General features: G+C 49.9%; 1 protein-coding gene across 2 annotated transcripts in view; it reads right to left on the reverse strand.

The window, feature by feature from the left end:
- Positions 1–26059, reverse strand: part of PRKCB (protein kinase C beta) — a 139114-nt gene that overhangs the window by 13206 nt on the left and 99849 nt on the right. For both annotated transcript variants that reach the window (XM_076350572.1, XM_076350571.1), the window contains exons 10-16: positions 25872–26045; positions 21546–21637; positions 20517–20579; positions 18349–18487; positions 14679–14759; positions 14286–14393; positions 6896–7036 (exon numbers count right to left, since the gene is read on the reverse strand). In XM_076350572.1, coding sequence (XP_076206687.1) covers positions 6896–7036; positions 14286–14393; positions 14679–14759; positions 18349–18487; positions 20517–20579; positions 21546–21637; positions 25872–26045 — 798 coding nt within the window. The remainder of the gene's footprint in view (positions 1–6895; positions 7037–14285; positions 14394–14678; positions 14760–18348; positions 18488–20516; positions 20580–21545; positions 21638–25871; positions 26046–26059) is intronic.

The raw sequence follows: 26059 nt of genomic DNA on the forward strand, positions 1-26059 counted from the left end.
ACTAACGGGGATGTGCCCATCTCCTGGGCAGGTGGAGTCTCTGCATCACATGAAGTGGCCAAACAGGGACCTTCTGGTTACCTTCCCCTCTTGGTTACTCCAGCTATACCTGCGCTCCCCTCTGCAGCTCATGTCTGATCCCAGCCCGTTGTCCCTGCTGAGGCCGGGCGCAGTTGGAAAGCAGCACCCCAGCCGTGCTCGGGGACAGAGGCGAGGGCAGCACAAGCCCCGAGAGCCTCCCCTGGGGAAGCGCTCCTGGGGGCTGCTTAGACCAGGCACTGTATGGCCAGAGGGCTCAAAGGCCGACAAATACCCTCTCTAGAGCAGCAGGACAGCAGCGAGGTTCACAGATGTCCAGAAACGAGTAGCGAGGTTATCTGCTGATGAGCTGACAATTCCCACCGTAAGGAATTTCAAGAAGAGCTGTCACGGCTCCAGTTTTTTGGGAAGAGCTGGTCGCTGCTCCAGACCATGCAATCAAGTACAGCTTTAAAGTCTTGCAAAAGTATGTTTTAGATGTTTGACAAGGCAGCATCAGCCAAATGCCTTCCTGAAAGCCATCGTATTAACATCAAAATAGAAAATGAATTCCCAAAATTGAAGTTGCCAGTTCCACAAAGCCTGGAAGCTAAAGTCATGAAACAAAGAGACAGGGGCTTTTCTAGGCCACCTTGTCACTAGTCTTCTCCCTCAGCACCGAGATAAAACGAACTATGAGCAAGATTACGGGGAAAGTCTGCAGTGCTTAAGGTTATCAATGCAGTAACACATAACATAGCAGGGTTTACCTACTAATAAGCTGCTCACCTGCAGATTCTATCAACTCCCAATACTCAGTGAAAGCTTTACAGTGCTTTGAAAATATAGCTGTCATTGCCTATTAGCTTCATGAGATCTTGGTAGAGACATGCAAGGCACTTCATGTGAAATGTCTGACAGCACTAGCCTTCTTTTTGCTATAAAGAAATGTGCTGTCTTAAAAAAAAAAAATAATCAAACAAAAGCAACCCCATCATTAAGATTTAAAAACTAATCCTTGTGAAATCCTTCCAGTTATTGGGATAGAAGGTACAAATATATTTTTAATATGTATATTGGCAAGCAATAATTCTCACTGTAATGCAATAAGGCAAGAATATGTGGATGAAAAATTTTAAAAGCTGCATCTGTCCATAGTATTCCACGTCCAGCTTTGTGAAGTTCGCTTTTATTCCTGTGGACTTTCTGTTCAGATGCATAAGAACTTGGCCTGGTCAGCAAACCAAACCGCATATCCTCCTCTTTGGGAGCTTTCACATGGATAAAATACATACTTTAAGGCTGGAAGTTGTCTTTGGGCTTACAGAAGCCAGATCCAAGCCCAAACCCAAGGTCTAAAGGCTGTCACCATGCACCTGTGCTGTCCTGCACGCCACGTCCTGAGCACCCCCACGATGCCACAGACGGCCACTTGGCTCTTGGGAACGTGGCAGGTTTTATTCCAGCGGCCAAGGCCCAGCACTGCTGGAGTTTCAGACGCAAGGTCTGGCCCACGTGCGTGATAAGAGAGAGCAAGAAGGATCCATGCTGCTCCAGACGGCAAACAATCGCCATCTGCGCGAGCACCATCTTTAAAGCTTCCGAAATGAAGTTCCTCTTTAAGGGACGGGAGACATGCTGTATGAATTTGTACATTTATCTAAAGCCACACTGTGAAAAATATGCCTCATTTTAGTACTATATTAATGTACAGGCATCACTCCATCCTGAATGGAGAAAGGGGGAGGGTGGGAATTGATCTTACATAAATCCCCAATGTGTCCTGTCTAATATTTATAGCCAGCACAGAATGACTTTTTTTTCCAAGCTGCAGAAATAAAACTGTCAGTTTGGAAGACAGCCTTTTTATTTTACCAGTTTCTAGCTTGATTTCAAATAGAGACAAAAGGCATAATAAAATATTTTCCATTGATCCCCGAGACGCAATCAAAGATCATAAAAAGCCAAGGATGGCTGTTCTCCTGCTGTGACGAAGCCCTCACTCCCAGCGCCGAGGAGAAGCAGTGGGCTGAACACACCCTCGATTTCCCAGTTTTTTGGCCCAAACCAGTGGTACAGCCCCAATCCCGCCGGCCTTGCAGGCATCTCTTGGGCAAGTCTGGCCTTCCTGATGCTGCTCCGGGTTAGAAACCTGGCTCCTTGCCACCCGAGGGAGGATCAGGGCTCTCAGACACTTCTGGCAATAGATGCATCATGTTTGGGGGAATTTGGGTGACAGCAGGAACCTGGGGCCATGCCAAGGGCCCCTTTGCGCTGGTCAGGGGGAACGATGGTGCTTTTCATTTGTAAGTGTCTGGCTAACGATCCCGGACCCCAGCTCAGGATGCTCCAACGCACGTTCATCCTTGCTCCAGGCAAAGGCTGGGAGCATTCGCTGCGAGGGTTTTCCGATGTCGGACCCTGGCTTTCATCTCTCCCCTGTGAACAAAGCCAAATTTCTGCCTAATATACTGAAAATATTGGCTGAATAATCAGAGGGAAATCTCAGAGAAAGCCTTTACAGGACCCTGAGGCTAGGAGAGCAAACCTTCTCTCGATTACGAGAGGCGATGTTTAACCTTAACGCATACGGCTGCCTCCCCACGGCATGCTCCTGCCCACTCTTGGCCCCCTCAATCCTTAAATCTCATCTAATTAGAAAATTACTTATGGAAACATCTGAACTCACCTCGTAAAGACTGAAAATAAGGCTACAAAAATACACATGCAGGGGAACCGGAGTTTTTACAAATCTGGGTCTATAAATAGCGTTTCAATATTAATTAATTCAATGCAGTCAGAGGAAAATTAATTTATGCAATTAAAAATTATTAGATTAAAAGCCATTTTTTAAAACCGCTGTCCTGTTGTGAGTAATCCTGTGCTCTGCTGTGTGATTTCAATGCTTTCAAAATGAGGAGACTTTTCAAATCACTAGGCTTTATGTAAAGTAAAGGAGTAATTAGATACCAAAAACAATAATTATCTCAATGAGAGACAGAGAAAGCAGGCAAGTGTAAATACACTTCCCAGGGTAAATGCAGACCCGTGAAAGGAATTGTTATGCACAAGCCAAACCACGGAGCAGCCGAGCACAGCTCCATGTCAAAACCGCCGAGTTTCTGCACACCAAAGACAACCCAGACCCTGATCTGTCTCGTTACCGTCTCTGTGATAAAGGTTAATCAAGCACAAAGCACGAAGCAACACATGAGCTTTTGGGAATTTGTTTTCAGCTCCAGGTACGTAACACCCAAGCCAGGCAGAGGCCTGGTGTCCATTTTCCTGTTGGTGTAAAACGACGCAGGTTTCTGGGAAGTGATGTGAAGCCCTTCCCGGCAAGCAGGCGCTGGGAAGGCAAGGAGAGCCCTCACTCGTACCCATGCTCACGACCCGCAGAGATGTTGCAAAATCATAGAAATGTGGCCCAAAAAAAAAAAAAAAAAAGCGGGTGCAGAAGAGATAACTAGCAAAGATGCTTCTGCGGAGACCGGGTGCAGAGAGGGGACCACCGCAGCGGGGAGAGGTGCAGAGGCAGCACGTGAGCTGCCCACCCAGCTGCTCTGGAACAGGACCTTCCCCGCTGCCTCCATTTCACCTCCTGCACCGTCTGGCCACAGCACTCACATATGCAAGAAGAGGTTTTGTGCTACTTGAGCAATAAGCAAACATGAATTAATGATACCTTCTGATAAGCAGAATTTGTTGACATGATGCTAAAGACAATTTGGACCGGGCTCTGCTCACCCCGGACTTGTGTTCACGGGGCTGAAGCGCTCGGGCACTACGCGGTGCTGGAGCACAGGAAGGCTGTGGGCGTTTGTGGGCAGATACCAAGCCCACATCTGCGTATTATTCCGTATTTTGAAACTTGGTCTTGCACACAATCTCTGTAACCTTATCTTTATAGAAGCTAATTTAAAAAAAAAAAAAAAATTTGAAAAAATAGACTTAAGCCAAGGTAAAAAGCCAGGCTAGCACAAATCCCCCGCTCCAGCAGGCGCTCGAGCCCTGCATGAATGGCTGAAGGTCAGAAGCAATAAGTAACGTCTTTCCTCGTGACCCACACAAATACATTGTGAAGGTGCCCAAACCCGGATTTTCATTTCTGTGCTGCTCTGATCTGTGCTCACAGCTGGCATGAAAAGAGTAGCATTTTCCAGCACAGACGCACTGCTGTTGAAATATCAGCTATCAGCAGGTACCTGAGTTGTCTAAATCCTACCTAAATCCTAAATCAACTGTGCCTACCTTTCTATTAATCTTCCTGTCCTATCAAATGGTGAATTTTCCCCCCAGCACCAGCCATTAGGTGAGACGCGACAGACGGCAGCTTACCGTCCCCTCTCCAAGGTTCAGCATCAAAAGGATTTTCAAAGGAATAAGACATTTAAAGCAGGTCAAAAATTGCACATTTTAAAACAGTAAGAAAGCACTTTTGACAGAATTCAATTGTTTTTAACTGTAAATCACCAAACAATAATGCTACACCACAACCCATGGCAAAGAGCATCACTGGGGATCTGCTCAGGAAGAAAGGGCAGATGTAGAGGAGGGACGCTGAAACGGGCTCTTGCAGAATAAGACCCTCGAAGCCCCGGTGCCTGCTCAGCCCTCCCGACGGGCTCGGGGTGCGGAGCAGTGTCCCCCCCCACAGCTGGAGCTCACAGGCCGCCCGCCTCGTCTCTCAGCACCCTTTGCACAAAGGTCGGATCCCACCCTAAGCCAACAAATCATGGTGTATACAAACAGCCCCAAACACTTTCGCACTATTATACTTTAATATCATTTATACCATTACTTCCCAGTAACGCCTTTCCTACACGGTCTAATGGCTTGAAGATGCCATTCCTTCCGAGGGAAAGGAAAGCAGGCAGCAATTCAGACCTCTGTGCTAACCATCACCAGCGGCTTACCAGCAACCTGGGTCTCCACATTTCTGAGACAGGCAAGGAGAACGGGACATTTTTCTCTTTGCTGATGCAGAGGGCAGCCCAAGACTGCACTGCACAGAAGCAGCTCTCAGCCGTGGAAGCAAAAGGCTCTGAGGACAGTACCCCATATAGTTTCCTGCAAAGGCAGCGCTGCACAGGAGTTAACTTTGTAAAATCATTTGCCTGGAATTAAAATACGCGGCGCCAAGCGCACGCAGGGCATCGCTGGCAGACCTGGGGCAAGGAGCAGACCTCCCAGTCGGCAGCCGCTCCCCCATCAATACTGCATGCCAGCAGGGAGACGAGGCTGCAGAGGCTCCTGCCAGGCCCAGCTAATGGGTGGTTTATTCATATTTGATCAGTCAAGCAAGGAGCTGTAGAAGGGAAAAGGCTGCTAGAGCAGAGAGGCATTTAGAGGGAGGAGAGCTAAAGGAGCCGAGCACCCTGCACCAAATGGACTTCCACTCCATGTTTTCCCTGAAAGCGGAGTTTTTCCAAGCACTGAAGGGGTTCCTTCAAAAGAACAGGTTTAATGTAAAGCAGAGGAAAAGCAGATGTGTCCAAGGTTATTAAGGGCAACAGGGCAGAGGAAGGCTCAGTTAAATACATGGAGCATCTCTGGACTCCGAGTTGTGATCCAGGATGATGGATTAAAAGAGCATGCAATGTTCCCACCTTGATCACTGGGTATAAATATCAGTCCGTATCAGCCATGTAAATCAGATTTAACATTGGATTCACAGTTTTCTGCAAAACACCAGTGCCCAACTAGGGCACAGCAGCTAACAGGCATGCAGGAGGTGGAAACATATGAATAAGCCCATGCCTTAAGGACCTGGACCACCGCAGGGAGACTCAGACATAGCTGTGACCCTGCCAGTTCCAACAGTGGCAAAGAGAAATGGAGAAATCCAGGGAGATACGTCCCTGTCCCCGAGTCTACGTGGTCACTGCTGCCTGTGCATCCTCTCTTGGGAAGGGCAGAGAGACCACAGGCAGAGAGATGCAGCAAACCAACGTGCTCGGGGTCATACACTGAAGCCCGAGCACCGTGACCTGCAGGCTCGTGCCCTCACGCTGCTTCACCAGGAACCCCGTATGCAGCAGGCAATGAAACCCACTTTGTGGCTCAGACTGCACCCCGGCACTGGCACAGGCATTACATGGACAGATGTCACTGCAAAGATGGCTGGACCAAGAAGTAGTCAAGTAGTCTGTCTTTTTTGACAAGTAGCTTTCAGATTACTCATGCCTCCACCTCAGTTTCACTGCTGGCAGCTTATCTCCCCCTACAGCCTCGTGCTCCCAGCACACACAGCATCTCTCTCACAAGTAGAACCCATCTTAAAGCAAGGCAGAGACGAGAGAGAGCAGCCAGGTTCTCCTCCTTGCAGAACTCCTCTCCACCCACGTCAGCGCCCGCACGCGAGCCAGGCTCCAGCCTTCCACCGCTTTACCTTGGAGAGAAACTGTTGACTGAAATACAGCTCCATTGCCAATTCAGACAGACTACGGTGCTGAGCTAGATGTTGAAATAAAGTTTAGATTAAAAAAAAAAAAAGCGATCTGTTCAGCTTAAGAAGAAGGGAAGAAAAAAAACAACAGAAAGACTGACCCCTGGGATAACAGACAGACAGTATTGCAACGCAATTAAATCCGTGAGCTAAATGCGTGGTGTTTCTACCCCTGCAAGTCAGAGCGAGACAAGCCGTCCGAGAGTTATCCTTTCACAGCAGTGGTTTGACACGTGCCAGATCTGAGGAGACGCCATCCTCTAAGCAGACAGAGAAATGGTACCTCCACGCTGCGGGCAGGACGAGCAGCGCCCGCACGTATGCCTGTGCGTGTGCACCCACGAGCACAAGTGGGAGAGACTGTGCAAGAGAGAACCGGCGTGTGGGAGAGTGGGAGAGGAGAAACACGCTTAACGCAGCCACACTTACAGCCTTTGGCTTGAAGGGAGGCTGGATCTCCTTGCGCTCCAGCTTGTCCCAGTCGATGTAGCGGAAGAACGCGTGCTCCTTGATGTCCCGCTCCCCTTCTGGGCCACATCCCAGTCGCTTGGCAGGGTGCTTGGTCATCAGCTTGGGGAGAGGAAGAGAAGAAACAGTCACTCACAGAGCGGCCAACTGCTTCGCAAAGTGTCCACTTTGAGAAGTCCCCAGGGTGCTGCGATGCCCGGCTGGGCAGCCTGCACCACGCGGCCGCTGCCCCAGGATGCCCCACATCTGTGCCCGGACCCCAAGAGGGGCTCCCACCTCCTCTCCCAGCTTTTGGTGCTTGAAGCAAAGGACAGAGGGAGAAGCAGGAGCAGCTCCAGGGATGGGGAAGGTTGACAATGGCTTACGACAGTGGACTAAGCAGATCGCAGGTACATGAGCACTGGGTGGGATGAGCACATCCCCTTTTCCTCTGGGAATGAAATTGGGTCACCAAGAAATAATGTCAGGGTGCTGGTAGAGCTCCCCGCACCACTGCAGTCTCACCAGCCTGCTACAATGGGGGGAGCAGGATGTGTGCAAAGCTGCTTAGCAGTCCCTTTGCTTGGTAGCAAACTTCTCAGCATCTGCATAACTAATTTTAAAGGCCACTGTCCATTTAAGATGAACAATCTGCCCTCAGAAACTTTCATTAGCTCTAGAAGCAGAACCCCCACTTCTCTGGAGCCACGGCGGCACAGACAAGAGGCATATTTCCAACGAAAGAGTCAGTTTGGAGAAAAAAAAAACGCAAACAGTCCATTAATGTTGTTTATCATCTAAACTTCTCCCCTTCACTGGCTCAATAAGAAAAGTGAAATGGGCCACGGGAATTAAGGGCGGCTGTACAAACATTAATATCCTGGGGGCATTGTTTGAGCTGTGTTCAGAGATCTGATGGAGATTCCAGAGATTTGTAAGACATTGATAAGCACGGAGAATATGAGCCGTACACCTGCAACAAAAGGACTACTTTATTAAAAGCAGGACAGTTAAAACTGATCCCAGAGCTGTGCAGAGGTTGCAGCAAGCCTGACTCCATCTCTTGGGGCCGTGGGTCTGCAAAAGACCCCCGCTGCCCTCCCACGAGCCCCCGGGAGGGACAGGGCACCCGCAGCTCTGCAGGGAGGCACTCATGCTCCCGGAGAGCCGAGAAACCTCCTGTCGTGGTTTCTGTTGAGACTGACCCACCCCCGAAAGAAAAGGTTTTTTATAAGCAAGCATCTTCTGACAAAAATAAACACATCAGCCCAAGCACCCCGGGTGGCAGGCAGCCCGCCGTGCCACAGGGAGCTAATTAGCCCCTGCCAGGTCCCGCATCCAGGCAGAGCTCCTCTCCCCTAAGGTGTAAGTGTTTTGACACAAGTCAGCCCTGCCATCCATGATTGCACAAAACAAACTTGCTCAGGGAAGCTGATCTTTAAAAGTAATGCTACAACAGGGAGCTGAAAGCAAGGAAAAGCCTGCAAAAAAACCCCAAACCCTAAAAGAAAAAAAAAAAAACCAACAAATGTGAAGTAAGAGTGGAGCTGCTAACCACTCTGCTAGCAAATGGCCCTACATCCACGCCCAGCCAGCTGCGAAGGCAACCTGCAGCTGAAAGACTGATGGAGCGGGGCTTCCTTGAGCCAGCATCACCCCCTGGAAAGTCCATCTGCAAACAGCAAGGACCCACCAGGCTTCGCAAGCTGGACAAAGTGATTTTCCAGATGGTGAGGCCTGCCTCTCCTCCGGGCAAGGATGTGACTGGCATCAGCATCAGTCTTGCAGAGCCCATTCCCATGCAAGGAGACACGCTGGAGCCGCTGCCGGTGGGCTGGAGAGGGAGGGCCATGGGGGTGCGAGGTGGCAGCAAAAACAAAAGCAAGATTTTTTTCTAACTCATTTTACTTTTTTTTGTAAATAATACAGTTTCCCTTGGTATTGCAGCATGCAGACTTTTATTAAAAAAAAAAACAACCAAAAACAACCCAAAACCCCCACAAATCCCAGTGTAAGAAGCCTGGCAAGGTGGAAGACGTTACATGTCTTGGTCTCTTGAATGAGCGCAGCAGCAGCACGGACAAGCAGGTGGGGCTGGATCCAGCACCGCTGTCCCCTGCCAGGAGAGGGGAGCAGCGCCACCGGGCGCTGCCGGCAGCGCGTGGGCAGGTGGCCCTGGCAGGCAGGGAGCCCCACCGCAGGCTTATGGTCCTCCCGCTGCCAAGACAGCACAGCGAGGCGGGCGACCTGCCAGCCCCTCGGTGCTGCTGGGCAGCTTTCACATCACCCTCGGCACACAGACAGGCGTCTGTCCGCTCCGGCTGCGGTCCGTCTGCCCCGGCAGCAGGCAGGGCGAAGCTGTGCCTCCATTGAACCTCACCGTCCCAGGGCTTTCACTACGTCCACTTCAAGCTGACTTGGGTTCAGCTAAACAAGAGGATCTCTGCATCTCCTTGGCAGGCTCCGGACAGCATCCTGACAATTCAATCAGGTCCCGCTTAAGCTGTGCTAAAGCAGGAGAATAAAAAGCATCCTGTGACTCAATAAGGTTTTCCTAAAGCAAGTCCCCGACAACAATGTGAGAGCCTGAAATGTGCTAATAAACTGATTTAGTGATTTGGCTGTCGCATCAAATAGCTTAGTTTGCTTTCAGCAAACATGAAAAGAAATCTGTTTGTGAGTCTCTTCTGTTAAGTGCTGATCCTGAACGCACTGACACACCTCTAGCTTTTACTGCCAGAGATCATTTGGGGCAAGGAGGGAAAGCAGGTCTGTGTCTGCAGGATCTGTGCCTCCGTTGACACTAAAGCTCACAGATGCCTGTGCATAAAATTCAGCTGTGAAAGCATCTGACTGAGAGCTGGACTGATGTGTGGTCACTCATCTGCAAAGGAGGTGTTAGCAAGGGGGTAGGCTGCAGCCCCGCGGAGGCTTTGAAGGTCGGCGGTGCCAGTGAGCAGGCAGCTCGCTGCCCCGTCCCCACGTGCCCCAGTTCGCTTCTTGGCTCCGGCTCCCTCCCAGAGGCCAGCAACGCTGCCGAGGCTGCGCCGTGCCGGGGCTCCCCCCGAGCAGACCCTCCCCTGCGGGAGAGTCTGATTCCCCCACGTGCACCCAGTGAAAACGTCTATAACACTGCTCGCATCTGCTGAACCTCAGCCACCACGCTGCCCTGCAGACACTTCCTACACACCCCCCACTAAATCCAGTCTATGCTCTTTTACTAATTAGCTTTTCCAGCCAGAGCCCAGGTTCGTACCTGCTGGAAGCTGTTTTACACACACCCGCCCCGCAAATTGAAGTGTCGTGGTTAAACCCTCCGCTTCCTCAGCGTAACACAAATCCACACCAAATTCAGAGCAGCTCAGCCGACTAATGAATCATAAAAGATTTTCTGCTTCATGTACCTGCCTGTAAAGCTGAACAGAGTTGTGCTACAGTGCAGTTATTCAGTATTTTCAATATATGCATCCAGAAATTAAATTTTCTTATTTTCCTATTGTGCTTTTATGCATGTAGCATGAAGGCACCACCTGTTATTGATATATAGGACCCCATAAACATGCAGATTGATTCTCCTGGCTTACATAGGACAATCATTTAGCTTTGTTTGTATTAAACAGGAACAAGTTGATTTAATCCCCATACTAATGCAGTGAAAACCCTTCAGCCTTCTGCAGATAAGGAAGGATGCTTTAGACCAAATCACCTGTAATGGCACGTCTGATGTTTGGAGCTCAGATACAGGAAAGTCCAAGTCTGGACTCAACTGCTTTGCTAAACTGCAGCTTTGTTTTTCGTCCCTGGAAGGCAAGTGGATGCTGCGTGTTCGTGGACTTCATTTAACAGCGGCACATTTTGCACCAAGAGGCAAATCTGATCCAGATGATCTCTGTCCACGTTTGACGAGACCACATGGCTTACAGGCAGCAGCCACCGCCAGGACCTTCCCATCAGGGCACTGATCCCCCCCGCCGTCCCGGCACACAGCCTGGGTACGCTTCTGTGCGGCACAGCCGTGCCACCGCAGCAGCACATCCCGGCCCCATCCCAACCGCAGGCCGGCATTTCAGCCGGAGTCAGAGGCAGCAAACCCCTCTGCAGTCAGGAGTGCTCGCCATGCGCCGCCCCAAAACGCTCCCACCTTCCAGCTGCCTTTTGCATACCCACGGCCACCAAGACAGGGGCACACCCGCACCTCCGAGAGGGCTGCAGCGCGGCACCAAGCAGCTATTATGTGCTTTTCCCAGGCAGCACCGCCAGTGGAAATACCACTCAAAATACCTGTAAACTTTACTGTGGAAAACATGCCATTTTACGCCTTTGCTACCAGGCAGAGATTAAAGAGGGAGCTTATATTCGCAGGCAATCTGTTCACCTGGAAAGGGCTGCTTTGCTCAGGCACAGTCAAACCCCTCCATATGGGACGGAAGATGGCTGATGGTTTGTGCCAGTGGCCGTGTGCACGCACACGCACGCCGCTCCACGGGTCTGAAATGGGAGCCTGGCTCCCGATAACCAAACCAGAGCTCAAGAGAGCAAAGCTAAGCTACCTGCACGACAGAAACAGCAGCTCCGACATCATCCTTCGAAAAAAAATCCAAGTTGACAGCAGAGGAGGGAAATGCTCCATTTGATCTGCTAATTGATGCTGACTGTTGAGTCAAGGAGCTGTGTTCTGGTTAACTCTCCATTTTGCTTCCTAGCCAACTATCTCTGATTAATGCTTGTTTCTTGGCTCGGGCCGATACAAGGCTTTCAGGATCAAATGCTTTTCATCTCCGAGCTGTGCAACAGTAGGTGATGACTGGCACCGGCATGCCGGAGTGCAACTGCGTGGGAACAACAAATTGTTTTGGAGAGCATGGCAGTGAAATACCAAACCCTTCACGTTTAGGAGTAGAGGCTTCTCCAATTGCTTGTTCTCTGGACTGATGTAAGGCTGGTTTTGTGCCCTCCTGGAAGACCCACCACATACCAACACAAAGAGCATGGCTCCAGTGCCTCCATGGTTAATTGAGACATATTTTACTGTATTCCAGGGGAAAATGTAAATACTTTGTTTCCAGCTTACTGACGGTTTGTAAATACCACACATATTTTTAATTAAACTTTCTGGTCTAGCAGTTTGGTGGCAGCAAAGAATATCAGGAGCTTTTGTGCACTTCTCTGAAACAACAGCTGTACAAAGGGAACCACCACTTCGCTGCAAAAAAACCCCAAGAATTTATAAAGAACCAAGCTCTCCACGCATGGCTAAATGTCCTCCCATGCAGCCTCACATTTCCAAAAGTGAGAAAAGCCATTACAGCTACACCCAGCAGACGTTTCAGTCATGGTCTCTTCTCATCTATTTACAGCATTCACATTTTGACTGATGCAACAGCAGACAAAGCCGACAGCGAGATTCGTCCCTGTTCCAGCCTCCACTCCCTCGCAAGTGCCGTTCCCTCGGGCACCCGTGGGGATAATTGTGTTCAGCATCACAAAGCATCTTCCCTCCCTCCTGCCCGGCCAGGCACACAGTGGACTTTCCCCTTATGCCCCAACCAACAACAGCAAGAGGAATGAGAGAGGGTGAGAAAGTTGGTGGAAACTCCCGCTTCGACCACCGGTGTGGTTTCTGAATTAAGGACTCAGTTTTACTACATTCTGCTGAAGGTGGGTGCCAGGCGGCCCGGACAGCATCCCCTCCCTGTGCCCCGCTCCAGGTGGGGAACACCTGCAGCAGCTTTTCCCCACGGGACAAGCGAATACTGCTCTTTTAACACCAGCTCTGAATCCTGGCAACACTGGAAAGAGGCTTTGAAATGCCGCAGTGGGAGCGTTAAGCACAAGATGTGTCATTTGTAGATAGAAACACTATTTTGAGATATAGAACATTCAGATATTTTAAATATTAACTATTAAAAGCAAACACTTTTTAAGTTCCTACACAAACACATATTTATAGCACTGTTTGACACTGGCTGGCTGAGACGAGGCTCAGTCCCAAGCAATAACCATATGCATAGCATCAGGACCCAGCCAGCCTTTATTCATCACAATCCAAATTAATTCAGACTGCATTTAAGTCTTGCCTAGGCCCAGCCCCTAGAGAGCTCCGGACGCTGGACAATGCAGAGCTTCACTGCAATTTAAGAGATACGATAATGAAAATACTGCTCTGACCCAACAGAGACCCACACCAGCACTGAACTTCAGGTGCCCCTAAAGGGCGACTCATCGTAGCTAAATGGAAACCTCTGCAGGATGAAGGCTTTGTATCTGATCTTAGGAAAGCTATTTAGAAACGACATTCATTTTCTCTAGGCATCATTTTTCTTTTCAGGCAAAGATGCATAAAGCTTCCCTGTTGTCACCTAACGGGGGAGGGTCTCTGGGCAGATGCCCTCCACTCCCACATCCCATCCAACACTCCAATTTTCTCCTGACCTTCACCGGAGCAAAGACAGACCAGCCCTCAGGTCCTACCTGTGTTTCTGCTCAGTGTAGCGTAACGGCACAGAAAGGATCTACGTGTTATTTTTAATTGGTTTTAGTACATACACATGAAGTAGCACAAGTTGTGGTTCTAGGAGCAGAGAGCACGGGCACCAGGACATGATCAAGTTTTGTCAGATTCCCCTTGCGCTGGGAGCCTGCAGCCCGGATGAGGGCGAGGAGGGCGTGCTGGTTTTGGCTGGGATAGAGTTAATTTTCTTCACAGTAGCTAGTATGGGGCTGTGTTTTGGATTTGGGCTGGAAACAGTGTTGATAACACAGGGATGTTTTCGTTACTGCTGAGCAGTGCTGACACAGAGTCAAGGCCTTTTCTGCCTCTCACCCCACCCCACCAGCGAGCAGGCAGGGGGGGCACAAGAAGCTGGGAGGGGACACAGCCGGGACAGCTGACCCCAACTGACCCAAGGGATATCCCACACCGTATGGCATCATGCTCAGCATATAAAGCTGGGGGAAGAAGAAGGAAGGGGGGGATGTTTGGAGTGATGGCGTTTGTCTTCCCAAGTCACCGTCACGCGTGATGGAGCCCTGCTGTCCTGGAGATGGCTGAACACCTGCCTGCCCATGGGAAGGAGTGAATGAATTCCTTGTTCTGCTTTGCTTGCGTGCACGGCTTTTGCTTTACCTATTAAACTGTCTTTATCTCAACCCGCGAGTTTTCTCACTTTTACCCTTCCGATTCTCTCCCCCATCCCACCAGGGGGGGAGTGAGCGAGCGGCTGGGTGGGGTTTAGTTGCCGGCTGGGGTTAAACCACGACAGAGGGCAAGGAGAGGCTTGGGTACCCCGCGAGTGTAGGACTGCCAGAGGTGCACAGACAGCACCGTGCCCACCGGCTGCATTTCTCCCAGAAATCAAGGGCCAGCCCTTACCCCTTTGCAGATTGCCACTGCCTCCTTGGACATGGACTTGGGGTAGGCTACGTTGTGCTCCATGATGGACTGGAAGAGCTCGTCTTCATCTTCTCCCTCAAAGGGAGCCTAGAGCAAAGCAAAGAGAGGTTCAGCGGCATTTCTTCATCTTTGAGCTTCCATTTGCTGCTGTGATCCTCAGCCATGAAACCAGCCCCGGCCGCCGTTCCGGCTGCGCCGCGCAGTGACTCGTGTCTCAGCCTCGCAGTCCCCGGGGCTGCATCCGTGGCTTCATCTCCAGGACCGAGGAGATGGCCTCCCGCCGTGTGCCAGCAACAAAACAAATTACACGTCAGCATATGCTCACAACAGAATTCAACACAATCCCATAGGAATCAATTAAAATTCAATTACCTGGCCAGCTAACATTTCATAGAGCAGGACTCCAAATGCCCACCAATCCACAGACTTCCCATAGGGCTGATAAGCAATTATCTGAAAACAACACAAACAGCAGGATTACACTCCCATTTTTAACCTGTTGGCACAATGCAAACTATTTTCAAGCTGTAGTCCAGGTCAAAAGGACAAGGTTATTTACTGAGACACCAGTCCCTGAATGGTGGGAAACTGCAATTATAAACAGAACACGCGATAGGCAAAGGGTTCAGTAACTTTAAAAAAATCATCAGCCTTCAAATGTGCACTAAATATTAGAAAAAACCAGAATATTCACTGTGATTTCAGGCAGATTCATTCTGATTCAGACCACAATTTAGCATATTTGTTGTGCTCTTGCAGACTCATCACAGCCAGGCGCGTTGGAGCAGGAGCAGCAGCCGTTCTTGCTTACCCTTGATGCACTTTGGGATTTTCTTCCTGCTGACTTCAGTGCAGTTGGTTTGAAATAAAAACACAGAGTTTGGCCCTCCGTGGATGGTACGTCAGCCTTTAAAACAGACTTGCAGCTTATGGGTAGTTAAAACCCTCTGCATTCCAGGCTGCCAGTTTGCTTTCTATTATTTATTGCAGAACATCCCTCACAAAATAACTTAATAACCAACGGCCCTACCCTTACCTGAGCAATGTGGTTGTTTTGGAGTTAGGATATAACTTAGGGGTTTGTTGTTTTTTTTTTTTTAAATTTAAAAATATCAACATTTATTTTGGATAAGGCACCAAAACATGAATTTTTGTGTTTTTCCATGATTTACTCTGCAAAATCTGAAATACCCTAAATTTCGTAATCATACGACCCTGCAGCAGAGCCACCCAGCTAACCTGCCTCCGTAGAGCAGGTGACCTCACCCGTGCGTGTCGGTGGTTTGGGGTACCTACAGCTGAGCCCAGCGAGGGGGTCAGTCCCTCACTAGCAAGACCCCACATACAAACAAGACAAGCGGCTGCTGGAGAAACGGACCCAGCCCTGGGCGAGCCCCGCGGCACCTTCCCACGGCACCTCTGCTGCTCAGCTCTCTGTGTCCCTCAGCTCAGGCACGCAGCAAGACGCCGGGTCCGCGTCCTTGGCCGAGGGCTGCTGCCAGAAGCCAGCCCCCTCCTTCCCTCCCTTCAGCACGGGGGGGTCCCTCCACCCTCCAGCACGCCCGGGCTGCAGCAGGAGGCTGCAGACACACCTGAAGGGGAGCAGTGACAGGTCTAACCCAGGGACCGCAGAAGGAGCCGGGCTCCCGCGGGCACCTTTCTGCTTTGAAGGGTCTTTCAAGCTCCGGTTTATTTGCTGGATTGCTGCTGATGGGCGTCACTTCAGCGTTTGGGGTTTGACAGGCCTTGGGCTTTGCCATCTGTTACTTAATGCAAAACAATTACGCAATTTATTCATCCTAATTACAGAATTCTATTCTGCAAAGATTCCTATACTTGAGTACAAACGCAAATCGTATGCTAATCACAGGAGAATGTACACAGCAATCCGGCCCCAGAGGTCTGCTCCTGCCGTTGCTACCCCTGCTCCAGAGCAAGGCTCCAGCCCTGCGGCTCCGTGGCTGCGGGCAATGCCTGCAACCGCAAGAGTCCTCACGTTCAGCCGCCCCTGCCCTTGCAAGAGACCTCCGCAGCGTCCAACGGGATCCGACCGGGAGGTACGTGAAGATGAGGTCAGGTGCTGCCACCCCACCTAAGAAGAGATGAGTTCCATCCTGCGAAAGCATCAGCACGGAGGCACGATCAGAGAACAAGACTGATGCCAATCTTCTCTTCTGTCCTGGTCCTAGTCCAGCCACACATCCAAAAACAGTGACACGACTCTGAGTGCCTTGACAGCGTCCTGCCGTCAGGCCTGACCCCTCCCACTGAGATCAGATGTCGAGTTTCAGCTCCGAAATCCCTTGACTGAGCGCACTTGAAGTTCATCCCACTTGTTCTTTAGATGATTTAAGAGTGCTCTGGGAAATTTAGGTGTGAACTGTTCACACCATAAAGGCCTTTAAAAGAAAATAGTACTTAGAAGAAATCCTTGCAGAAAAGCAGTCTCTGTAAATTGAAGTCGCCGACTGCACGTTAGGGAAGGTCAAAACCCAACAGTTGAAAAACATGTTTTGTTCAGAGGAGATTATACACGTGGGGTCGTTTGCACTCAGTACCTGTCACCTTGGCATGCAGAGCTCTGTCTTAGAACAGAAAAAGCCCTAAAAATGGGTCAAGCAAATCACAGGACATTTTTACCCTGAAGACATGTTGGCTTGAGAACACCGCAGCTTCCTAACAGGAGGAAGCACGGTCCAGCAGAAGGGCCCTGGAGTGGAGCTACACGCAGGGACCCCGGCTCTGCCGCGGGCTTGGCCGCCCAGCAGGAGACCACGCCAGAACTGTATACCCCCTATTTCTATTTAGACAGTAGGGGATGTGTATATTCACTCTTTTGAGACCCAGGGGTAGCAGGCTTTAACACCACTCTGGGGCACCGTAGTGATTTGCACCCTAATTTCCCATCTTCTGTTTTTATTTTGGAAAAAAAAAAAATTAGAGCAAGCAGAAGAAAATAAGAATTTAAGTGATAATGCTCAGGCAAATACCAAGAGAACTGGTCATTTGTCCTGCTTTGAAAGAGTGTTAATCACACACAGCAACTGAGCTATGTGCCAGCAGGACACCAATATTAATGTTAGTAGGATGAGGATATGTAATACACATTTGAATGAGTAAGTAAAAACCTCTCTGGCTGCAGCAAAACACAACGTAGATTAGCATACAAGCGCATCTAACTATGTCCTAGCAAAGAGAACCTCTTTCTCTAAAATATTTAAATGAATAAATATTAACCTCATCATTGAAAATTCAGCAGAGTGAGAAGATTTTAGAGGGATATTTTTATGTTAAGGGAACAGGCATTTGGGGATAATTACCTACCTGAATTTCACAAGTCTGACATTAAATTGCACTCATACTGCACTTCATGTAACTGTCATATGTGACTCCGTCACATATGTAATAACCAAATGCAAAATAATTTTGGAGTGATCTAGAGCTGTATATAGGGAGCCCCTCCTCATCAGGCACGCAGCCCTTTGCTGCAAGTAGCAAGCTGGAGAGATCTAAAGATTTCCACTTCACATGGAAATACTATGCACCGATAATTCCATTTTTCCCCACTGGTCACGTTGTGCTGGAAGCGGCTGTCACATGCGGCGAGGGGCAAAGCCGAGCTCCTGGGCTCATCTTTTCCAGGAGCAAGGAAGCGTGCGAGGAGAAGCCCTTGGTGGGTTTGAGCGTGCCGAGGATCAGACAGGCACAGGGATGCCAGTGGCACAGACACGGGAAAAACACCCAGAGAGGGAAAACACTGCAGGGAGACCAGCACGGAAGATTTTCTGTACTTTGAGGCAGAAGCAGGGCATGCAGCCAAACGGAGAGGCAGATCCAGCATCGCTGCTTCCTTAAAGGCAGCTGTAGCCTTTGGGGGGATGGACAGTGCCGAGGGGATGAACTTTCCAGGCTGACGGTGAATTCACTAATGTCCCTGTTTCGATCAGAAAGCTGCCCAAAGCAAAGTCATCCCACGGAAAAGAGCATCAGACAGGCTGCTGAAGCACGTACAGAGCATCTACTGCCTTTCTGCATCTCCTACCTCAGGTGCAATGTAGTCTGGAGTGCCGCAGAAGGTCTTGGTAGTCACCCCGTCCCAGATGTTCTCCTTGCACATGCCAAAGTCTGCGATCTTTATGTGCCCCTCGCTATCCAGCATCACGTTGTCCAGCTTTAGGTCTCTACAAAGTGAAAGCAAAAGAATTATACAAAAGACCACTCGTGAAGCCACTCAGCAAAGAAACAAGTTTCCTGAGCCCAGGTGCTCTCTGGTGAGTGAGGTCTGGCTTTGTCTCACACCCAGACTCTTTGTAGGAAAAAGTTTGGGGAAATGAGTAAAAATAAGTCAGAGATCTGTCAGGATGAAGCGTTTAGTTCACTTTTAACCCACAGGAACACCATGCTGGGCAAATCGCTTTTAAGTGTATGATGGAAAACACTCTCATATAGCAGGGAGACAGGTTTAATAGATTAATTTTTTTTGCGCCTGTGAAAATCAAAGTGCACTTAAAGCTCACAAGCAATGAAGAAGTACCTACTCAGCAGAAGTCGCTGCATCACCTATGCTATGCTCCCCCATGAAAATACAAGTCAACTGTGTTTCTCTCTGATCCGTGCCCACAGAATATCTGTCAGTTATATCCAGCCCTGCAGGAGCTTTGCTCTTTACCACAAATTGTAGAGACAGTTTCAGCTGTAGAGCTCCTGATCCGACTCCCAGCCCTGACCAGCCTCTCCAGAGGTGGGTGCTCCAGCCTGAAGGACAGTTTTGTAGCAAACAGTATTTCAGGTGCTATTTATACGTTACCAGCCATGTAATTACCACGCAGTTCTGTGATCTGTGCCATTCCTGGCTTATGTTCTGTACAGTAAAGCGTTACTCAAAGGTCTCCATTTCAATATTGGAGCATGTCTGCAAGATTTCCCTTGCCCAAGGGCTACATTAAGTGACAAGGCAGGTGACAGAGCGGCACATCGGTACAGGCACAAGCTGTGCCCTGCCTGCCCAGCGGCTCGGCTGGCCAGGGCTCTGCAGCTCTGCCCAGCTGCACACCTCGTCTGCAGGTGAAGAGCAAATGCACATCGCACGTCCCGGAGCTGGTGTGAAGGGCACACCGTGTCTGTGTGAGCCCCCTTCTTAGAGACCCCCGGCTGAAATACCCCATTGGGAACAGCCTGCTCAGCAGAGCCGTGGGGCTGCACGGTGCACGAGGCTTAACTTTGTTAAGAGCCCAATAAAAGGAACAGCATAATTTACAACTTCTTGCTGTTTTTTAAGACTGTTTTTCCAATTACTGTGTCAGTGCCTAGAACACTGACGGGCCAAAGGCAGACGGACACAAGCCTGGATTCAGATTCGGAGGAAGGAAGGAAGGAAGGAAGAAGGGGCACTGGGGACCGGCAGACCTAGAATCTCTCTGCAGCGGCTGATGGCAAAGCATCCCTCACATCAGGTTTGCTCCATTTCTTTCATCTTCAGAACAGTCTTCAGCATCTCATAACTTCAGTAGCACAGCTGGCATTTCTTTTTGCAAAGCAGTTAATGGTATCTGACACTCATTAGGATGCTCTGCTCTACCTTGGGCTCTGGGAATACTCCCAAGCAGGGAAGAGCAGCGGTACACTAGTTTCAGTGCTTAACCAGCAGCCTCAGAGCCCCGTCCGGCACTTAGCAGTAACCCAGCTAACTCTGGATGCTGTAAATCATATTGTGAATGGAAAAGAAGTTTTAGGGTCTAAACCAGAAGTGACAGACTTGCACTGCAGATCTCGGGAAAAACCATTCATAAGAACTTACTGTCACGTTAATGGTAAGAAAATAGTGCCCTGCAGCAAAATACGTGGCTCAGAATCAGTCCATGCTGCCAGTGAGCATTTGTGTCATATGGAGAGAAACGCATGAAATAGAGGCAAGAGAGGAACCAAAGCTGCCTTCATGAGCTCTCTTTCCTATAAAACGGGAACAAAGACAAGCACCTTCTCAAAAACCAGTGACACTATGAGGCTCCCAGCTCCGTTTTGGGTGTGCATAACCGACGGGCAGCTGCCAGACCCCATCCGTGGCATTAGAAGGGAGGAGAGCCCCGTGGCCGGTCGCTGCTCTGCAGAACGGGGCTGCAGGAGCCCTGCAGAGCATCGCGGTCGTTACATCGCTCTGGCTGTGGCTGGAGTTCTCTGGGGAAGAGAGGAAGGAGGAACTTGCTCACCTACCGATAAATGATGCCTTTGCTCTGCAGGAAGAAGAGGCCGATGGCTATTTCTGCTGCGTAGAATCTGAAATGAAAGATTTAAAAGGAAGACTGATAATTAAAGGAGATGAATCAAAATGAGAACCTTTCAAATCCAATCACGCTAAACAAAATGCATTGGGCATACATGACCAAAGGATAAAGACAGCCACAACATAAAAATACCAGACAAGTATCACACGAGAATGACACAACCCACCCTCCGCTCGTATTGTGTAGGGATGTGACCAGGTTGCTGTGGGCTAGCAGGGGGCTGTCACTTCTTGTTATACAAATTCTCATTAAGCGAGAGCTGGGATCTACGGCTGTTTGTTACTGTGTGCTGGCAATGCGGCTTGAAAAGTTATCTGTCATCTCGGGGAGGCCAAGGAGATAACATGCACTGCCACCGCTCTCTTTAAAGAATATTCAGGGTCTCAGAGGACTCTGACAGAGTGCAAAACACCGGTTCAAACCCACCCGGGCTCTGCTCACTGTTAGTGTTTTTTATTTAAGCATATGAAAGCTTTCACAAGCACGTTCTGCTCTGTCCAGATTACAGGGAGCAGGAGCCAAAAGCCACCAGTTAACACTCTGGTTGGCAACCCCAGTAGAGGAGCCAAAGACCCAACGTCCCTCTTATATCCTGGGGAAGGGCACAGGGCAGAACAGAGGCGTGCTGGCAGCACAGCGGGCTGGGAGCTCACCAGCTGCTGCCGGTGTCTCCCAGGAAGCCTCCAAACCTCCCTGCCTGGTGCTTTTATGAAGGTCAATTATTTGCCTATCAACAAGTGCAACGTATCCCAAAGATGATCTGGAGGCACCAGCATCCTTGGCACCAGGCAAAGAATCATCCTGCATCTTCCGATTCCTGCTGTCCTTCCTTTCCCCTCCCTTTCTGCCCAGGACTTGCACCACAAAAGCCTGTGCCTTGGACTGTATTTCCAGCTATATGACAAAGGTACATCAAATACCTACCCTGAAGGTGCCAAACTAGGGCTACTGAACTTACACAGCATGTGGCTCTTTAAACCTCCCAACCTGCTGGATCTGGTACATTAAGTCCCCACCATTCACATATTCCATCACAAAATACAAGCGATCCTAAAGAAAAAAAGCAAACAATTAGCAGGAGAATTATTAGAGCAGGGAATCTGCAGGGGTCCGAAGTAAGGACCATGGCAACTGACAGCTGCAGTCTGTATTTTTCATGGCAATACAATTATCCCCATTGCCCTCCCTGAGGGGTGCAGGTGGAGCTCGTGTTCACATGGAGCCCGTAAGACAGATGTACTAATTCCTTTCCAACGCTCTGGACTTAAGCTCTGCACCTTAGCAGATAGATCCGATGGAGAAGGCAAGTGGAGGAATTCCCAAAACAGAGGTTTTTCACTTCCCATTAATAAATTTGCTGTCATTCCTCACTGAGTCCATTTTGCAGGGTGTTTGATCAGACAGCTCCTTGCTGGTATTTCCCCAGACACTGCACGGCTTCAATTAAGAGATGCACAAGAGATGTGAGCAGTTCCTACGGGGACCAGCCTCCGTGTGCAGGCAACGACCAGAACGATTTGGCCACGCACCAGGAGGGACGTGTGACATCCCCAGCTCACCAGTCTCGCCCTCTCCCCAGGAGCAGCCTGCGGCAGTGACGGGGACGCACATGCCTGCGGGGGACCCAGCAGCCCCCGGTCAAGACAGGGAGGCAGGAGGAGGCTGCAGAGCCCCCCTCTCCTGGCACATCCCCTCTCCTCGCTCCTCCCAGCCTGGTCTGAGGGTGCGCTTAATGTTCACACGTGGTTAATTAATTAATTGTTAAGAGTAGAACAAACAGGTCAATCAGTGACTTTGAATCAATTAAAATACTTGCTAGCAGGTGCAATCACAGCCACCTATAAGCACACATTGACTTTGCCTTTAATGTGTAATATGCACTTTGCTTTCATTAATTAAGACTCTCCAGATTAAAGCACCCCTCCTCTTCCACGCTGTGGCAGCCACATAGGTGCAGACCTAAGGAATTCCCAAGTAAACTTCTGAAGTGATGTGCACTGTCCCCAGGAAAAGTCAAGCCATGTGCAGGGGCAGGCTCGGGCTTGCAGCGTGCACTGCCCTGGAGCCACGGCGACTGCGGTGAGCTGGTGAGGGTGTTGTGTACACAGCACAGCTCCTGCATTCATTGCCAGCGTTAGTTTTGCTGGATGTAAGCCCAGTCCTTTAAACATTGCTAGAAATTTGAGAAAGGGTGGGCCATGATCAACCCCGAGGAGAGCAACAAGACCCCAGCATTCCCACAAAGCTCAGAACCATGGATTAATAAAACAAAAGCGGCTGGATCTTATCATGCCACATCCCGAACAGAGCTCTAGCATGAGCACTGCAACTCTTGGGGGAAAGAGGAGATTTGGGCAAGCGGGAGCTCCACACCAGCGACACCTTTACCCTGGGGAATCCATGCCCTCAAAACACCACTTTCCTCTGATGTTCCACAGCTCTTTTTTTTAATGGGAAATGGCTGTGAAGAAAACCATACAAGCCTGCCAAAACCACCAACCTAAACCTGCCAAGAGCGCAGGACATTTCTCAGGGAGGGAAAAGCGACAGCTCCAGACCACCGGAGTGCATGCAGGATCGGGACACAGACTGCCGCCCGAGCGCATCTTCCCTGCCGGCAGACATCTGTGCTCCGACCTGTGCGCGTGTCAGTTATGGATGAGAACAGCAACGCGCTCCGTAACATCAGTCACCCTTCTTACAACGAGCAACTTTCTACAGCCTCCAAAAACCACTCGTGGGGCCTCGACGCACAGGAGCCCAAAGACATCACCGGGCTCACCCCAGCCCCGCACCATGGAAGGAAAGACACAAAGGCTGGAGCACTGCGAGAGCTTCAGGTTCGCAGTATTACAAAATAATTCACAGTATTTCCCATTTTTCATTCCTCCTTAAATAAACCTTGCCCTGCTTTTAACACAGTAAGGACAAGGAGCCCAGAAGATATGCAAATGTGACCATCACCATAAAAGCTACGGAGTAACTCGGGTAATCAGCTCCTCCACCCCAGGCGCAGCACAGCCTGGCGATGCACAGCCCACCCTGACAGCGGGGCGGCCTCACACGTAATTAAATATGATACCGAAGGGGCAATCAGGCTATGTAAAACATGTGGCACTGATGGGATAGAAAAGAGATTTTGGCTTATCAGATGACTGGGAATTTCGGAGCATACCCCTCTGTAAATGACTGCCTCTGCCAAGGCATCAATCCAGTTCAGCAGTAAGGCACAGGCCAGGCAAAGTCACCTTCAGCAGCCACCGTCACGCTAGTCATCCTGTGACAGTAACTGGAAAGGAAAGCAATATTGTGCTCGTTTGCAGCTGTTTCCTAAATATATCGATCAACTTCAAGAAGGAAGAATATTAAAAAGATGGTCTCTTGAAACAGCCAGCTGAGCTCTAAAAGCAGGATTTGAGCTTTCCTCATTTGGGTGGAGAAGAGAATGCTGGTGCTTCAGAGAAAAAAAATGTCATGAATAAAGCAGCCAGATGGCTGGCCAGCCTACAGGCTGGAAGAGAGGGCTGGATATGGAAAGCTGTCCTGGCTCTTGTCTATGGCAGAAAAGGATGGGGTCTGTCCAAGTCTAGAGAATCCGAACTCACTGCGCGACAGCAAGTTACAGATACGTAAATATCCCCTGCAGAGACTTGCACGGAGCTGGTAAAACACGCACGCCCCTTCCTTGGGCAGCCAAGGCGCAACTCCCAGGGCTCCTTCTAATGCCCTCCTTGTCATTAACCACTCGTTGGGTCCTCCCTCCTGCCTGACTCCCCACTGTGAACAAGAGTCGGAGCCAGGACAACAGCCGAGTTCCCCATCCACCCGTTATTTATCCTTGCTCAGTGTCACTGCTGCTGCTGTGCCCTTCGCTGCTGAGCCCCAGCAGGAAGGGAGGTCATCAGCAAAGGCATGGCTCACCCGGGGACACCCGGCTCACCCCCGCTCCCGGGAGCCCTGGCTCAGACCCAGGACCTTTCCAGGGCAGAGCACCCCAAGATCCCTCAGCCAGACCAGCACGGGGCTTCTCTCGTCCTTCAGACCCAGGCAGGAGCTCTCTCATTGCTCATCTTCACTTACTCTTTAAAACGCAGATTTAGGGCTTTTCTATATCCCACCGGTTGATGAACTAACAGCCCCACCTGAGAACTGCGCTCCGGACTGTGCTCCCAGAAATCAAAGTGCTTTGTGCCAGCATTTGATAATACACCCTGCTATACATTTTGATTACATTACAAATATGATTACTATTAAACTACTCTAGGTCTGCCAGGAATAATCCTGCACTGACTCACTTCAGATGCCAGAGAAATAGCTGTGTGAAATAGCTTCTCCTGCCACATTTCGATTACTGTGCTGCAAAGCCGGTCCGCAGGCTTTAAACACACTGAATGTGTTTGGTAAATGAAATTTCTGGGATAATATTAAAATGTAATCCTCCTGGATAGCATTGTCATCATTCTAAAGGACTCTGCTGATTCCCTCTCCCGCTCCTGCTGATAAGTACCTGGTTATTTTCATTCACAGGTTGCTCGACGGCTGGCCAGAGATTGCTTTAGGGTCCCCTGTCCCCTTTCCCACTCCCCTTCCCCACTCCTGATTTGTACAAACTCAGTCACACGCCCATTTCAAACTGAATTTCCTGCGGTTGGTATTAGGTTTCACTCTCTACTCCAATTTTTGATCACAAGAATGAATCCTGAGAAAAAGCGCAACGCTTTGCTATCGAATCATAACGGACATCACGGGTGGGGGGGCCACCTGAGGGGCTGAGAAATCACATCCAACGCCATCAACAGCTCCCTGATGAAAAAATCTCAGGGGTGCAGACATTCTCCATTACAGCCTCCAGTTTAACACACACACATTTTGTTCACGGAGGCATTTTTGCAAGCAAATTGGACAAGTTGTGAGGTTGCCAAGGCAGAAAATACATGGCTGCTTTTGCAAGTGTAGCGATGTATATCCAGAAAAGAAACATGAATAAAAGCAAAGGCATGTTTTCAAGAAGCTAAAATGGGTGACCGGGGCAGAAGTCCCTACAGCTCCGTCCACACAGCTCCCGGGCGCCCTGCAGCCACCCAGAAAGGCACTGGGCCCGGCTAACTGGTGACACTGGGTCTCTAGAAGAGGGTTTCTGCTCACAAACTCACCACTGAGCCAAGTGACTAAAATCCATTTTGCAAAGCATCAGACTCCCCCCGCTCAATGTTCAGGGACCAGCATGGTCCTCAGTCCACTCTGCCCTTTGCCCAGGGACAGGCTGCGGCGGCACAGCACTTACCATCGTCTGAAAGCAGGAGTGGAGCTGGGTCAGGAACGGAGGCTTCCCGGAGAGAGCCAGGACGCGTTTTTCAACCATCGTGCACTCTACATCGTCGTCCTGGATAACGACGTCCTTCTTCAAGATCTTAACGGCGTAGAGCTCATCGGTGCCCTTCCTCTCCGCCAGCATCACCTGCACGAGGGAGA

The sequence above is a fragment of the Aptenodytes patagonicus genome, chromosome 13 (assembly GCF_965638725.1).
Source record: "Aptenodytes patagonicus chromosome 13, bAptPat1.pri.cur, whole genome shotgun sequence".
Taxonomy (NCBI): Eukaryota; Metazoa; Chordata; class Aves; order Sphenisciformes; family Spheniscidae; genus Aptenodytes; species Aptenodytes patagonicus.